Here is a 14,698-nt window from a genome sequence, read left to right on the forward strand (position 1 = left end):
AGAATAGTTATAAATGCACTTCTAATATGTATTGTGCTACAAAATGACTGGTGAAAAGTAACCTATAATATAATTCTGCCAGTCAAGCAGCAGCATAATCCTTCAGCACTTGTGAAGATTTTGACTTGTCATGTGATACTATGATGTATCAGTTTTGCTCAACTCAATGGAATGTAATTAACTGGCAGCAGTTCTGGTCCATTTGAAATGGTGCTCTTCAAATAGGCTCAGTGAACCATCATAAGCTGTGTATATTTTATTGCAAATAATAATACGTCAAAGGGAACTGAATCCGAACTGGGTGTTCCGAAAATATTTCCAAACTTTTTGTGCTTCTTGGCTGAGTTTGCAAAACTGGAATCCAAACTGGATGTTTGAAAAATGTTTCTAAACCACTTGAGCTTCTTTCATGATTTAGGGATCTAAATGAACCACTTGACTGGATTATAGTCTTACAGCTCTTAATGGTAGTTTAAAAAAATGCCACTAATTTAAGCAACTGATGATAATGTTATTAGTTCATTAAAAATCACACTCCAGTGACTCACATAGTATATAATAGGGCAGCATTACAACTTGCTCATAGGTTTTAGTTTCTTAGTTTAAGTGGTTTAGTGCTCAACTGCCCATACATAAATTATCCACAGTTATCTTTCACTCAATCTCACTCATCACAATTGAGACTTGGGTGAATTTTGACATTTTACAGCCATTTTAGTAGAGGGGAAAGTCACTCTTTCCGTGACATTTGATACTGTTCAATTTGACAATGTGACACACATCTTATTAATTAGTCAAAGTTGGCACTGGTGCTGGTAACAAAAATGTTGAGAGCCCATATTACCCCTCCTCTCAGCTGTAGAACACTGTGCTGCAAGATTCTTTCTCTCCGCTGGTCATCAATAATTCAGTTGGTGGAGTGAATTGTTGATAGAGCTAAGTTTTAGATTTAAGAGTGGTACGGGCTACACACTTGTTAGATACGCTATTTTGTTACTCATTTTCAGATACTTCAATGTTGGTCTGCTTTAACAATGGTTAAGTTACAGAACCACTTCTAATAGAATAAATAATCCTGTTCCCGTACTTTGGTTCTGACTGCATGTTTTACACTGCAGGGTAAAATAAAAATGCTCTGTCGGTCTTTATTTCATGAGGGTTGAAATACAAAGGGAATGTAGCTATACCTCATTTGCATGGAGCCTTGGTTGGACCCCATCTGGAATGCTGCATTCAGTCCTGAGCACTGTATCTCAGGAAAAATATATTAGCGTTTCAAGGGGTGCAGCACAGATTGATACCTGGGTTTAGAGGGTTAAGTTCTGAGGACAGGTTTCATAAACGTGGCTCGTATTGCCATCATAGAAATAGAGAATAATACAACAGAGACCACCTTTTAGCCCAACATCCCTGTGCCAGCTCTTTGGTTAGAAAGTATCAAATTAGTTCCACCATCCCTGCTCTTTACTGATCACCATGATTTTTTTTTCCCCTTTCAAGCTTTTTATCCAATTCCCTTTTGAAAGTTACTATCGAATGTGCTTCTAACGCCCTTTCAAGGCAGTGTTTTCCAGTTCCCAACAACTTAGAGCTGGATTTAATGGTTGCGTGGACCTGTCCACTGTCTAGAGAGCTGGTGAAAACACCACTGCAGCTATTCCTCAGTGCCCCGACATGATTAAATGTCAATCAAGCATCTAGCTGGTCAGCGTTGGGATTCCCAGGTGTTGCATGGCAGGTGTCCTGCCTCCAAGATATGCCAGCTCTTCAGTGTCAGCAGTGCCACCAAAAAAATACCATTTTAAAGCGAGTGCATGAACAGAGAGGTCTGGCAGTACATGTACACAAATCCTTGAAGGTGGTAGGGGAGGCTGTTAAAGGCCAAATGGAATCCTTGGTTTTACTAATAGAGGCATAAAGTGCATTAGCGAGGAAATCAGACTAAGCCTTTATAAAAACATTGTTTTGGGCTCAGCTGAATTATTGGTCTCAATTTTAGCTCCTAAAGAGGGTAGCGGGAGTTGGAAAATTACATGGCTCGTATACCCATCTCAGGAAAAAGTGCCCCGAATGGCAGGATCTTCATCCTGGGGGCAGGTGCGGGGTGGTGGAGCTGGATGAAGATTACAGGCAGCACCAAGGGCTCTCAAATGCTGAGGCAAATTTTGTAAAAGGCCATTTGGCTCAATTGTCTGGGACTTTGTGACAGTTGTTTGCTTAAACATTCGGCCCTCTGGCCCTCACCCATCACATCCCTCATTCCCCACACCTGCCTTGCCCATACATGCCAACCCATGTCCCCCACCCACTCCCAAAGGCCCCTCATACCCCACAGCTAACCCAAGTCCCCTGACCATTGTATCCTCATAACCTTCATGCCAACTCATGTCCACCACTCAGTCCATGGCCCTTATAACCTTATGCCAACTTAGTGCCAACTCATGACTTCCCCACACACCGCCCTTTGCCATTATAAACCTAACTGCCAACTCATATAAACATATGACTTAGGAGCAGGAGTAGGTCATTTTGCCCCTTGAGGCTGCTCCGCTGTTCAATAAGATCTTGGCTGATCTGATTGTGGCCTCATCTCCATTTTCCTTCCTACCCACTATGCGCTTTGACTCCCTTGTCAATCAAGAATCTATCTAACTTGGTCTTAAAAATATTCAATAACCCTGCCTCTACCATCCTCTGGGGAAGAGAATTCCACAGCCAAATGATCAGCCGAGAGAGAAAAAAATCTCCTCATCTTTGTCTTAAATGAGAAATCTTTTATTTTTAAACTAGTCATAGTCTGTCCCACAAGGGGAAACATCCTCTCAGCATTCACCCTGTCAACCCCCCTCAGGATCAAAGATGTTTCAATAAGATCACCTCTCATTCTTCTAAACTCCAATGGCTACAGGCCCAACCTGTTCAACCTTTTCTCACAGGGTGACCCCCTCATCTCAGGAATCAGTCAAGTGAACATCTCTGAACTGCTTCTAATGCAATTATGTTCTTTCTTAAATAAGGAGACCAAAACTGCACACAGTATTCTAGATGTGGTCCCACCAATACCCTATACAACTGCAGGAAAACACCCTGCTTTTATATTCCATTCTCTCTGCAATAAATGACAACATTCCATTTGCCTTCCTAATCAGTAGCTGTATCTGCATACTAACATTTTGGTGATTCATGTGGCAGGATATCCAGATCCCTCTAGAGTTCTATAATCTCTCCTCATTTAAATAATATACTGCTTTTTTATTCTTCCTGCCAAAGTGAACAAGTTCACCTTTTCTCACATTATACTCCATCTGCTAATTTTTTGCTCAATTAACCTATCTATATCCCTTTGCAGGCTCCTTATGTCCTCTTCACAACTTATTTTCCAACCCATCTTTGTGTCATCACCCAGTATCCAGGAACTATGCTGAGATGAAAAAAAAATGAACTTCTAAATATCAACTAAAGGCCACTATGTATATATTAAAAAAAATCCCATTAATGAAAGCCCAGTCAATATATTTGAAACTCCTCAAGTACTTAATCCCTTATCAAATCACACATTCACAACCCCACATCAAAGACAGCTAACCCTTTAATAATCACTCGGAGCTGTCAATCAAGCTGTGAACTTCCAGCCACCACACTGTGATAATGATAGTTGTGGAAAGCAGCCAAGCATTAATAGTTCTATAATGATAGCATTTAAGATTATATCAACAAACAGCTATTGAAACTGTTGGAACAGATATATTTTCCAACTCTCACAGACAAAAACAGGCAGTTTTTTTCAAGATTTTTTTAAACAGCTTGCCATTTAAATAACTTGACAGTTCTACAGACCTTATCTGCTTTTCAAGGGCATTTACAACTTCTCTAAAGATTCATAACTCCCAAATTGTGGGATAAGACCCTTGTTGCAGAAAAAAATGGGGTCTGTTTGAACTCGACATTGAGTTCAAACAACCCACCTGGGATCAGGATTCCCATGTGTGGAAGTCACATCTCATCCCATTGCCCCCCGCCCCGCCCCGCCAAAAATAAGATCTATGGGAAATAGATGGGATGCCCATTTCCAGCCTGCCATTTTGGATGGCCCTTGGAATCTCCACGATGCCGCGAAAATCCAAGCCATTGTGTTCAATTCTAGGCACCACACTTTAGAGATTCAATAGAATGGAACTATAATTGAAAGAGTTTGGTTATGTGGAGTGATTGGAGAAGCTGGGTTTCTTTTCCTTAGAGCAGAGAAGGTTAAGAGTAGATTTGATAGAGGTGTTCAAAATCACAAACAGTTTTGATAGAGTAAATGAGGAGAAACTGCTGCCAGTGGAAGAAAGCTTGTTAAGCATAGAACACAGATTTAAAGTGATTACCAAAATTACCAGAGGTGACATGAGGAAACCATCTTTAACATGCTAAGGGCGGAAATTAATGGCCCATCATATGAATGAGCTAGGAGATGGGTTTGGCTTTAAAATGGGGCAGGGAGCTGCAAGGTGCAGAGTCTATGGCATTCATGGCTCCTCCCAATTAAGCTGGGGTGGGAAGGGTCGAGGATAGCCTTTCACCTAGAGGTGAATTAAGACCCTTAAGTGGTTAGCTAAGCTATATTTTGGCAGGCCTGCAAGTGGAGCAAGGGTGGGGGGGTGGGGGGTGGGGTGGATGTCTTTTGCTTGGGCACCCTGTCCCATCGGCAGCAAGGGTCAGTCCCATTTGAAGACAACCATCCCTGCCCTTTAAACCAATTCCCCTACTCTCCCTCACCACGGCTGCCTGAGTAGTCCCAATGAGCCTGTGCCTCTTATCTGATTTCCAGGGCTCCAAGACTGTTCTTGGTGACTTGCTGCAGTGACAGCAATGGCCACTTTACTTTATGTTGCCTATCCTAATTTTTCCTACCAAAATGCATCATTTCATACTTCTTTGCACTAAATTCCATCTGCCAAGTGTCCGCCCATTTCATCAGTCCATATCCCCCTGACGACTGTTACTACCCTCCTCACTATTTGCTACATTTCAGAGTTTAAAACTTTGAAATTATGCCCTGTATACCCAGGTTCAGATCATTAGTATTTGTCAAAAAGAGCTGTGGTCATAATACCAACCCCTGAGGAACACCTCTGAAAACAAATAATTCACCATTACTCTCTGCTTTCTGTCCCTTTGCTAACATTTATTCGCCCATTTCCAAAGAATAAATAATCTTGTACCGGATAATTGTCTCTAAAAGCCTCCCAATGTTAATCTGACTGGCCTGTAGTTGACAGGTTTATATTTTTCCCTGTTTTTAATCCTAAGTGAAATTTTGCAATTTTTCAGTCTTTTGGCACTACCCGTGTATCAAAGGAGGACTGAAATATTGCAGCCATAGCCTCCACCCTTTCAATCCTTCCTATTTTTAGTAACCTTTTATTCTGAACTAGAGGGCAGAGAAGAAATTTACTGGAATAATACCAGGGATGAAAGACTTCTGTTATATAATGTGACTGGAGAAGCTAGTGTTGTTTTCCTTAGAACAGAGAAAGTTAAGAGGAGATTTGGTAGACTTGCCCAACACCATCCAGATTTGGGGACTATCAGTTTTATCCACTCCAATATCCCTATTATCTTCCCCTTCACTGCACTTGCAGCACCTCTGCCAGTGAAAACAAATGCAAAGTATTCATTTAGTACCTCAGACATGTCTTCTGCCTCTACAACAATATCTTCTTTACAGTCTTAAATCAGCTCCACCCTTCCTTTGACTACCTTTTTACTATTTGTATGTTTATAAGAAACATTTGTATTCTCTTTTATTTTGGCTGCTAATCTATTCTCATATTCCCTCTTTGTCCCTCCTATTCTATTTTTAGACCTGCTCTGTACTTTCTCTATTCAGTTTGGTTCTTTCTTCTCTTATGTACCTTATATTTGTCTTAAGCCTCCTTTTCCTGTCCCATTTTAATTTCTGTATCTTTTGACATTCAGGGAACTGTAGCTTCACATGTCCTTCCTTTCCCCCGGGCTGGGGAAACTAGTAGTCTACTCTGTAGCTGAACCATCTCTTCTTTAAAGGCCACCAATTTAATTTTTTGCCTACCAATTTTTGATTTCAATCCACCGGGGCCAGATCCCTTTTCACCATACTGAAGTCAGCTTTCCTCCATTTAGGTATTTTTATGTATGCCTGTTCCTTGTCCTTACTGTTCAAAACCCTATGGGGTAGATGGAGAAACTATTTCCTATGGAGGGATATCAAGAGCAAAAGAGCAATATCAGAACTAGTTCACAGAAGTGAACTCAGGAAACACTTCTGCACACAACAGGCAGTGGCCAGAATTTTCAGCTTGGCTAGTGGGGGCGGGGCCCGCTCGCTGAGGCGTAAAATGATGCGGGGTGGCGTCGGCCGTGCATCCCGACGTCACCGCGCATCATTTATATTTTCAGTTCAGAGGGCACGCGGCAAAGTCGGCTGCACGCCCGCTGAACTGTCAAAGGCCTGTTAAGACTATTTAAACATCAATTAAAGTAATAAACTGAGCTGCCCATCCAACCTTAAGGTTGGCGGGCAGGCGAAGAGCCCAGGTGCTCTTCGCCTTTTTCATGGAACCTCATCCACGGGCGGGATGAGGTTTCATGAAGGGTTTATAAATTAAATACATTTTTTCATTAATGTTCCTTGACATGTCAAAATTCTCCCCAAAGCTCTCTTCCCTCAAAAAGCTTTGGGACAACTGCAGTCATTAAGACTGTGAAAGATAGATTCTTTGTTAGATAAGAATATCAAAGGATATTGAGCAGATCAGCCATGATCTAGTGAATGATGCAGCTGGCTCGAATGCTAAATACCGTATTTCTTTTCCTAATATTCCTATGTTGATTTCAGTAACAATGGATAACTATGCATGTGAGATTGGTCAATGCAGTTAGTGTAAGGCTGCATTTACAACTTTGCTTATCTGGCTATGATCTTCTCTGATATCGGAGGAAGATTTCTGGAGCTCAACAATGCCAAAATCATCAGCAAAGTCAGCTGGTCAAAATCGGCAGTTATGACAATTGCCTCTGCTGCCCAAAGAGGAGCGCTGGTCTCATTTTTTAATTTACGAACTAAAGCTATTTCCAATGTTGTTCTGAGTTGCTGGAGACACTCTGCAAAGTAGATGGAGCGTGTTCACAATTGTTTCTGTTACTCTTTGAGGTGCATTAACATTTAAAAAAAAACATTTGTTAATCAGCCAATTGTTTAAGCTAACAAGCTTCCTATGGGTAGATGCTAATTACTAATTCATTATGTTCCACTTGAGCTACAAAAGAATTAGTAGGAACTGATTTTGAACTCGGGAAGAGCAGAATGGCTTCAATCATTATGAAGGTTCAGTTATACCCTGTTTCAAGTGAAAAATGAGCCTTGGATTTTGGCTGCTGGATTATTAAATTAGGCATCAGCTTGGAACATTCTGAACTCTCAATCACTTCCAGGACGTTTATCCAGTTCAAACCTAAGACTGCAGTTCAGATGAATTTAGATTCCTGGTGGTTACTTTTGTTTATGACTACAACTGTTACTCCTGCACACCTAAAAATATGGCTACTGTTTCCCTTATACACTGTTATAACAGTACATCTGTCAAAATCCTCAACACAGTCATTCTCTTCTTAAAAACAGTAAGCTAAGTAGAGAGGAAGAATTGGTTATTTAGCTCTCTTTACCGGCTAGCTTTGAAAAATCATCTCTAATATAGGTTGGGTAATTTTTAAAATTGACAGAAACAGATTCTGGAATACAGTATATGCGAATTCCTTTAAAGCTGATCTACAATAGTCATAATAAGTGATATGCGTCAACACACTTGCTGCATTTTTGAACTGCAGACTTAAGAACGTTGTTGTGACTCGCGTTGCAATGAGTCATCACTATCAATTATGAAATATACTTACCTATATAAAGCCACATTACAGAGTGGTACCAAGGAACATATTACATGGCTATGCTTAACTTTTTTTGGCAGCTCACAAGGTGGTTAACATGTCTCAGCTGTAAATTAGTTAACTGAAACCATTATAACTGTTATAACTTCTAAACAAATTGAATTCTCTAGAAAAAAACTGGGAAAGCGATTCAGCTCTATTATACTTGGAAGTTTACATATAATGCTAGTTGACAAAAATATTGGCAACGACCAATTAAATTCAATACGGTAACTAACTGTTAGTCGTGTTTTTGTGTTAAAACTCATCATCAAAAAGAGCTTTCAAGTAGAAAATTTCATTACTTGTCGCAAAATTTTAATTAGTACTTCGGTCTAATTGTGAATTATTGGCCAGGATTTTATGAGGCCTGCAAGAGTGGGATCAGTGTTGGTGGTGGGCGGGTGGGGGGGGGGGGGGGGGGGGGGGGGGGGGGGTGCGAAAAATAGGGAGGGAAGGCAGCGTTGGCCTTCCCACTGCCATGGCATTTAACAAGCGGGGGAAAGTGGCCATCGGACCTCCTTTCCAGAGGCCATATGAGCCACTTAAGTAGTTAATTAAGGGCCTCTTCCCACCGCTGCTGGTGAGCTTGCTGCAGGCTTGGGCTTGTGGAAGGGGGAGAGGGGGTGGGTGGTGGTGCCTAATTGGGCACTTTGTTGCCCACAGAGGGTCCCTCTGTGCAACAAATATCCCACCCTCACCAACCATCCCTTCTTCACTGGTACTGACTGACTGGCCCCAGGGGCACTGAACTTGCTACAAGAGCAGCATTCATGCAGCTTCTTTTGGCTGTGTGCAGTTCCAGCAGCGGCCACCACTCCCAGTGGTGCAGCTGGGACTGAAGAGCTGCCGGTCCTCCGATTGGCTGGCAGTTTTTGGAGGAGGGACCTTGTCACTTAATGGGATGGGGGCCCCAAAGGCAGCTCATTAGCTGCCTGATGGACATGGAATCTGGTCTTGGCTCCCCTAAATGGCTGAGATGGGATTGCCCCCCAAGTTTTCCAGCCAGTCAACAAGGTCACCGCTACCCTGACAAAATCCAGCCATTGCTTTTGATAGCCAAATGGAATCAGTTAACTTATTAAGAGTATACAAATACCCCACCTTCTGCTTCCTCCCTGGCCAATCAAGTCATTTGAATTTGAAGGCTCAGCTCAGGCACGGGGTCAAGATCTGGAATTCCTGACCCTACAATGAAAATATGGTCCAGGGTTTCTTTATAAGATTATCTTCTCTACTGATTAAAATCAGTTATGTTACACATTATTTTAGCAAGTAAATATGTTGAAAGCAAGCCAACACCCAAGATGACATTTATCCTGCCTTGTTCAACAGGATTTTAAAAAATTTTGTAAAGTTTTGTTCTTATAAACTCTTTAAGCAATTAGTAAAGATTAATCCAATGTATTATAACATTTCTAAGTGTTTCAATTTTAAACTCGCCAATAGTGGGATACTCAAGACCGTTCCTTTTGATTATTTCAGCATGTTAATTTTAAGATTATGTTTCTTTGATCCATATTCGTCTTCCTTCCAAGGTTAAACTGGTCATTCTGTATGTGGAATAGGACAACTCCAGTTCCAACGCTGCAGAAGTTACCAATTTGTGCCCTTATAAGGACAGAGCTTAGCAAGAGTTCACCTAAAATCAGAAGAGCATTTTTCCAAGGAGGCCGAGAAACAAGAATGTGACAAATGCAGTAAGTTTGCTTTGGTAGGCTCCGGGATTATTTTACAAACAAAATTAATCAAAGTCATTTGCTGCAGTTACAGTTTCTCAGCTGTTTCTCATCTCCACATTTGCCATTATTGCAGTTTAGCATGAACCACACTTGTTTGTAATTTAATGTAACAGGGTGAACGCAACCAAAGCAAACCTTATTCTAAGATCTAAGATAAAACATTTTGGTACATGGATTATTTATTAAAAATTTTGCAACTTCTGTCTGTTCAATTGCTTATATAACATAAACAGAAAGTGCTGTAAAAATTCAGCAGGTCTGGCAGCATCTGTGGAGAGAGAAACAGAGTTGACATCTTAAGTGCAATATGACTCTTCTTCAGAACTGAATTGAGTTGCATAAGCAAACACCTTCCTGTCAATGACAACTTTCTGCTTTATGTACTCTATCAAAATCCCAATGTCACGCCATGAGCAGTATGTGCATAAGGATGTCTGTTAACCAAAAGCAAAATATTGCAGATACTGAGAATCTGAAATAAAAGCAGAAAATACTAAGCAGGTCAGGCATTATCAGGGCAGAGAGAAATAGAGTTAACAGTCTGCATTTTACAAGGGGTGATGTGGGTAGCTCACCAACCCCACCCCCCTCCCCCAACCCCCACCTTGGAAGGAAGCTGTCTTGAAGCCGAGTTACTCTGTACAAAACAAAAACAGAATTACCTGGAAAAACTCAGCAGGTCTGGCAGCATCGGCGGAGAAGAAAAGAGTTGACGTTTCGAGTCCTCATGACCCTTCGACAGAACTTGAGTTCGAGTCCAGTCTTTCCTGGACTCGAACTCAAGTTCTGTCGAAGGGTCATGAGGACTCGAAACGTCAACTCTTTTCTTCTCCGCCGATGCTGCCAGACCTGCTGAGTTTTTCCAGGTAATTCTGTTTTTGTTTTGGATTTCCAGCATCCGCAGTTTTTTTGTTTTTACTCTGTACAAGCCTGCCTGCAGCTATAATGCACTGCAGGTTCGCTAAATTGGGTAACAGGGGGACTTCTGCTCCCCACTGGGGAGGAAGTCCTGCCCTTGGGAGCTGTCCGCCAATCAGATTGGCCAGCAGTGCCCAAGAGATCATTAGTGCATGCTGCCAGGACAGCGGCCAGTCCTGGGAAGAAGGCCCAATGATTTTCGGAGTGAGGCCAAGTCTGGGGTATTGGGTGGGGAGATCTCGGTTAACTTAGAAAGTCGGGGGGGGGGGGGGGTGCAGTGCAGGCAGGTAGGAAGGAAGGAGAGGGTACTACCTTTGGGGGTTGCCCCTGATGCGCAAAGGGCATCTCCTGAAGATAGTACCCACTTCATTTCCATCCTTTAAAAACTTCTTTAAAAAATGACCAGCCCACTCTCATCTGCCTGCCCATGCCAACTATACTATGGTGTGGGCAGCATATTATCGGGGTCAATTGGCTTGTTAGTAAGCTCAATTGACCCCTAATTATTTTTTTAAAAAACATGGCGGGCGGGCTGCCAATTTTGGTGCCCGCCCACCTACCGTGTTATGGGGTGAGCATGGGGGTGGGTGGGAACGGGTGGCTGGGCACCCACCCTATTGTAAATGCTCACACCCACCAAAAACATGCCCACCTCAACATTTCAGGTCTGCGATGTCTGCCAGACCTGCTGAATATTTACAGCATTTTCTGTTTTTATTCCCAATAACCGAGTCAATTCATAATGTTTCCCTTGTCAAATCAGGTGCATGAAAATCATTTTTACTTAGAACAGAAATTAAATCTTTTAAGCTGCTAGAGGAAGTTCCATTTACTATTACAATCAAGAGGTGAAAAACATACAGAGCCTGATATTACAAGGAGAAAAAGAGGCAGGGGAGCTCGATTCCTGAATTTCCACCCCCATTCCTGTCCTCTGCTATTTTCAACGGCACAGGATAAGGGTGCAGGTTGTGATCCTGCATTTAGCAATTCTGACCTTGGCAAATCCACTGCGGGGTTGATGATTTCAGAACCTCCGCAATTTTCAAGGATTCAGGGCAGCTTTGGAAGGTTTCAAAAACCATGGGGGAAGACTTTCCTGGGGCCAGCAGCCTTTTGACAGGTAAGTTTAAAAGTAGTTTACAACTTCTCATGTCATAATTAGATACTATGTGATAATTTCTGTTTTTATTTTAGACTTTCAGTATCTGCAGTATTTTGCTTTTGGTTACCAGGCATTCTTATGCACACACTGTTCATGGTGTAACATTGGCATTTTGATAGAGTACATGAAGGAAAAATTCAGTGATTGATGATAGGGTTTTGTTATTAAATGGTAAGTGATAATTAAATTGACCAGCATTGTGAAAGTGTTCAGGTGAATTTGAGTAATTTATCCGGTGGATAAAATGCTTTTCTGCATTGAATAGCATTGAGATTCTGATTTTATTGGGTCAATTGCCCTGTGCTTTGATCTTTTCTTTGATTGACAGGTCTGCCATCTGTTCAGCCTTAGAAGCAGTGGAACAGATGGCTTGAGTTATTTGGTTGATAGTTTAGCCATCTGTTCTGCCTTTGATGGCCATCTGTTCCAATCCTTCAATAGCTTAAATGCATTCAGCTCTGGAGGCTTTGTAGACACAGTTGTGCAATGGAATCTCATTATGAATGTCTGGTTGAACTCTAAACTCCACTAATGGACTGAGGTCAGCAGGGATTGTTGATACAACTGTCAAGGGGACTATGTGCTTTGTTTTGAAAGACAGTTTTATGAGCTCCGAAGAGGATTATGTTCTTTGAGGAGGTTTTTAAGGGGCTGTTTGTTTATTTTGACAGTTTCACGAGGATCTAAAAGACTTCCCATGACCTCATGAGTTCTGTACATGGTGGATACTGGGTGAGTGCACATGGGGGGGTTTGAGGGGCCATGGAAGGTATGGACAGAAGCAAGGGGAGATTTGAGGGAGCATGGGGGTGTGTGGGGTTGGGGGGGGGGCGGGGTGAGGGGTGACGGCTACGGTATCAGACATGTACGGAACTGGGCCATTGTTCGAGTAAATGGAGGTTGATCCTTTAACCTGTCTACCTTGGCATCTGCCTGCCTCCTACGCACCTTGGGCCTGTTTTGGGAGTTGGCAGGCCCAGCTCCATCCCGTCTCCAACACCCTGCTATGAAAATAGTGTGGGCGGGCACTATCGGGCAGGAGGTGTGATCACAACGTTGGGAAACCTCCCATTTGACGATTACCACATCAAAGGGGAAATCCAGCCCATGAAGTTACAGCAAAAATTAAATTTGGCATTCAAGGTCAGTTGGAAACCCATTGATCTACTCTCGTAGCTACGTGCCTGTGCAAGAATTTAATATTTTAGAATTCAGGTTAGATATAGATAAGCAATCTTCATTTTAATGGTAAAGTTTGTGCTCTCTCAAACTCAAAGAAATGTGCGGGTATTGATTTTAACCCAGCATGGGGAATTGAAAGTCACACTGCTGCTCCAGATTTCATGCCTGGTATATTTTAACTACCAGACCTAAGTTACAATTGACAAGCTAGCTTCCTCTCCCCTCCCTGATCATGTCAAGAAGAGGAAGCTCACCCACTTTTTGGGTATATTTCCGGCAGGCTTCCAGAGGCCTACTTAAAGGGAGGTTGCATTCACTTTGTTGGCATTATTGACTTTAACTGCTGTAAAATGTAAGGTTATCAAAAGCAAGGTCCCAGGCTCTCTATAACTTTCCCAGAAGAGATGAAGTTGAGTTAAATTATTGCAAGAGACTGGGAGGGCTCCCATGGACGTTCAGGTCCATAATATTTATGTTTTTCAGGTAATTAAACTTATTGAAACATGACTTGAATTTCTAGGATGCAACCAAAAAACTTCAGGCTTTAGAATAAGCTAATCTGATGACTATATCAGAGTGCAAAATTTATATCCACACTATTTCTAGTGAAGTCAGAGGTACTCTATGGCCAGGATTTTATGACCCTGCAGCGCAGTGTCTCCCCTCCCACCCTTGGTGGATGCGGCGAGCCACTTAAACCCCCATTCAGTTCTGCGGGATCGTAATATCCCGGTGGATAGCAGGGGCCACAAAATCCTGGCACATGTTTATGATTTTGCAACAAATTGCAATCAGAAGAAACCTTCCCTTTCATTGGATACTTATTGATCATGAGGGCACTACTGCTTCTGTAATTTTGATCTGCAATTGATCAGACCTACTCATTGTATAAATATTACAGTATGTGTCCTCTGTTTTATTATTCTGTTTATTAACAATGTACCAAATCCTGGAGATGTACACAACCGACTGCACCATTCAAACAAGTCAAACATGAACACAATGAATTGACATTTGCTCACCTCTATGGGTAGATTTAGAACCAAAAGCAAAAGGATGTGTAAGTCTCTAACATACATCTTTCTACATAATATACATTATGAGTTTATTTATGTTTAAATATGTTACAATTAAGTAAAGCCAGAATGCTTTAGCATTTATTAACTTGTGTAACTATGTGTATACTCGCTATACTAATGTTACTTATCTCCTTCATTTCTCCAATGGTGATTGAAATGGGGTATGATGTTTTAAGAGCTATTTTGTACAATTGAAATTCAAGTCATGCCATTAGAGTATGTGATTTTCCGGCTAATTGGATGTAGTAAATGTAAATACTGCTTTTGTGAGAGTTTAATTTAATGGCTTTGTGTAACAGAGGAAATGAATAGTCATTATTAATTATGTAGCAACTAAAATAAACCAGAGAAACGAATAATAATGACATTGTTTAATTTTAATTTAGGAAGGTGCAATAATAATTGGCAACAGTTAAAAACTCTATCCATCATTTCTTAGACAATAAATACATCTATTGTACTATACACTTCTTATTTAGTTTGAGACTAGTTAATGTACTCACCTGGCCAGCTGATGAGGGGCTAGCGCAATTCTTCCTGTAACAAGCCAATATGTGGGCAGTTTGGTTAACCAGTATCTCTCTGACAGTCTTCAGAGGTTGGTTTAGAATGGCTCTGTATGCTGGTTGAAATGATCGAAATAAAACATTTAAGACCTGCTCCCT

At 41.5% G+C, this 14,698-nt stretch overlaps 1 protein-coding gene across 1 annotated transcript in view; it reads right to left on the reverse strand.

The window, feature by feature from the left end:
* The window catches only part of sec24d (SEC24 homolog D, COPII coat complex component), a 250,364-nt gene that overhangs the window by 22,168 nt on the left and 213,498 nt on the right, over positions 1–14,698 (reverse strand). Inside the window, exon 19 of the mRNA XM_041185982.1 lies at positions 14,537–14,655. Coding sequence (XP_041041916.1) covers positions 14,537–14,655 — 119 coding nt within the window. The remainder of the gene's footprint in view (positions 1–14,536; positions 14,656–14,698) is intronic.

The sequence above is a fragment of the Carcharodon carcharias genome, chromosome 1 (assembly GCF_017639515.1).
Source record: "Carcharodon carcharias isolate sCarCar2 chromosome 1, sCarCar2.pri, whole genome shotgun sequence".
In the NCBI taxonomy this organism is placed as follows: Eukaryota; Metazoa; Chordata; class Chondrichthyes; order Lamniformes; family Lamnidae; genus Carcharodon; species Carcharodon carcharias.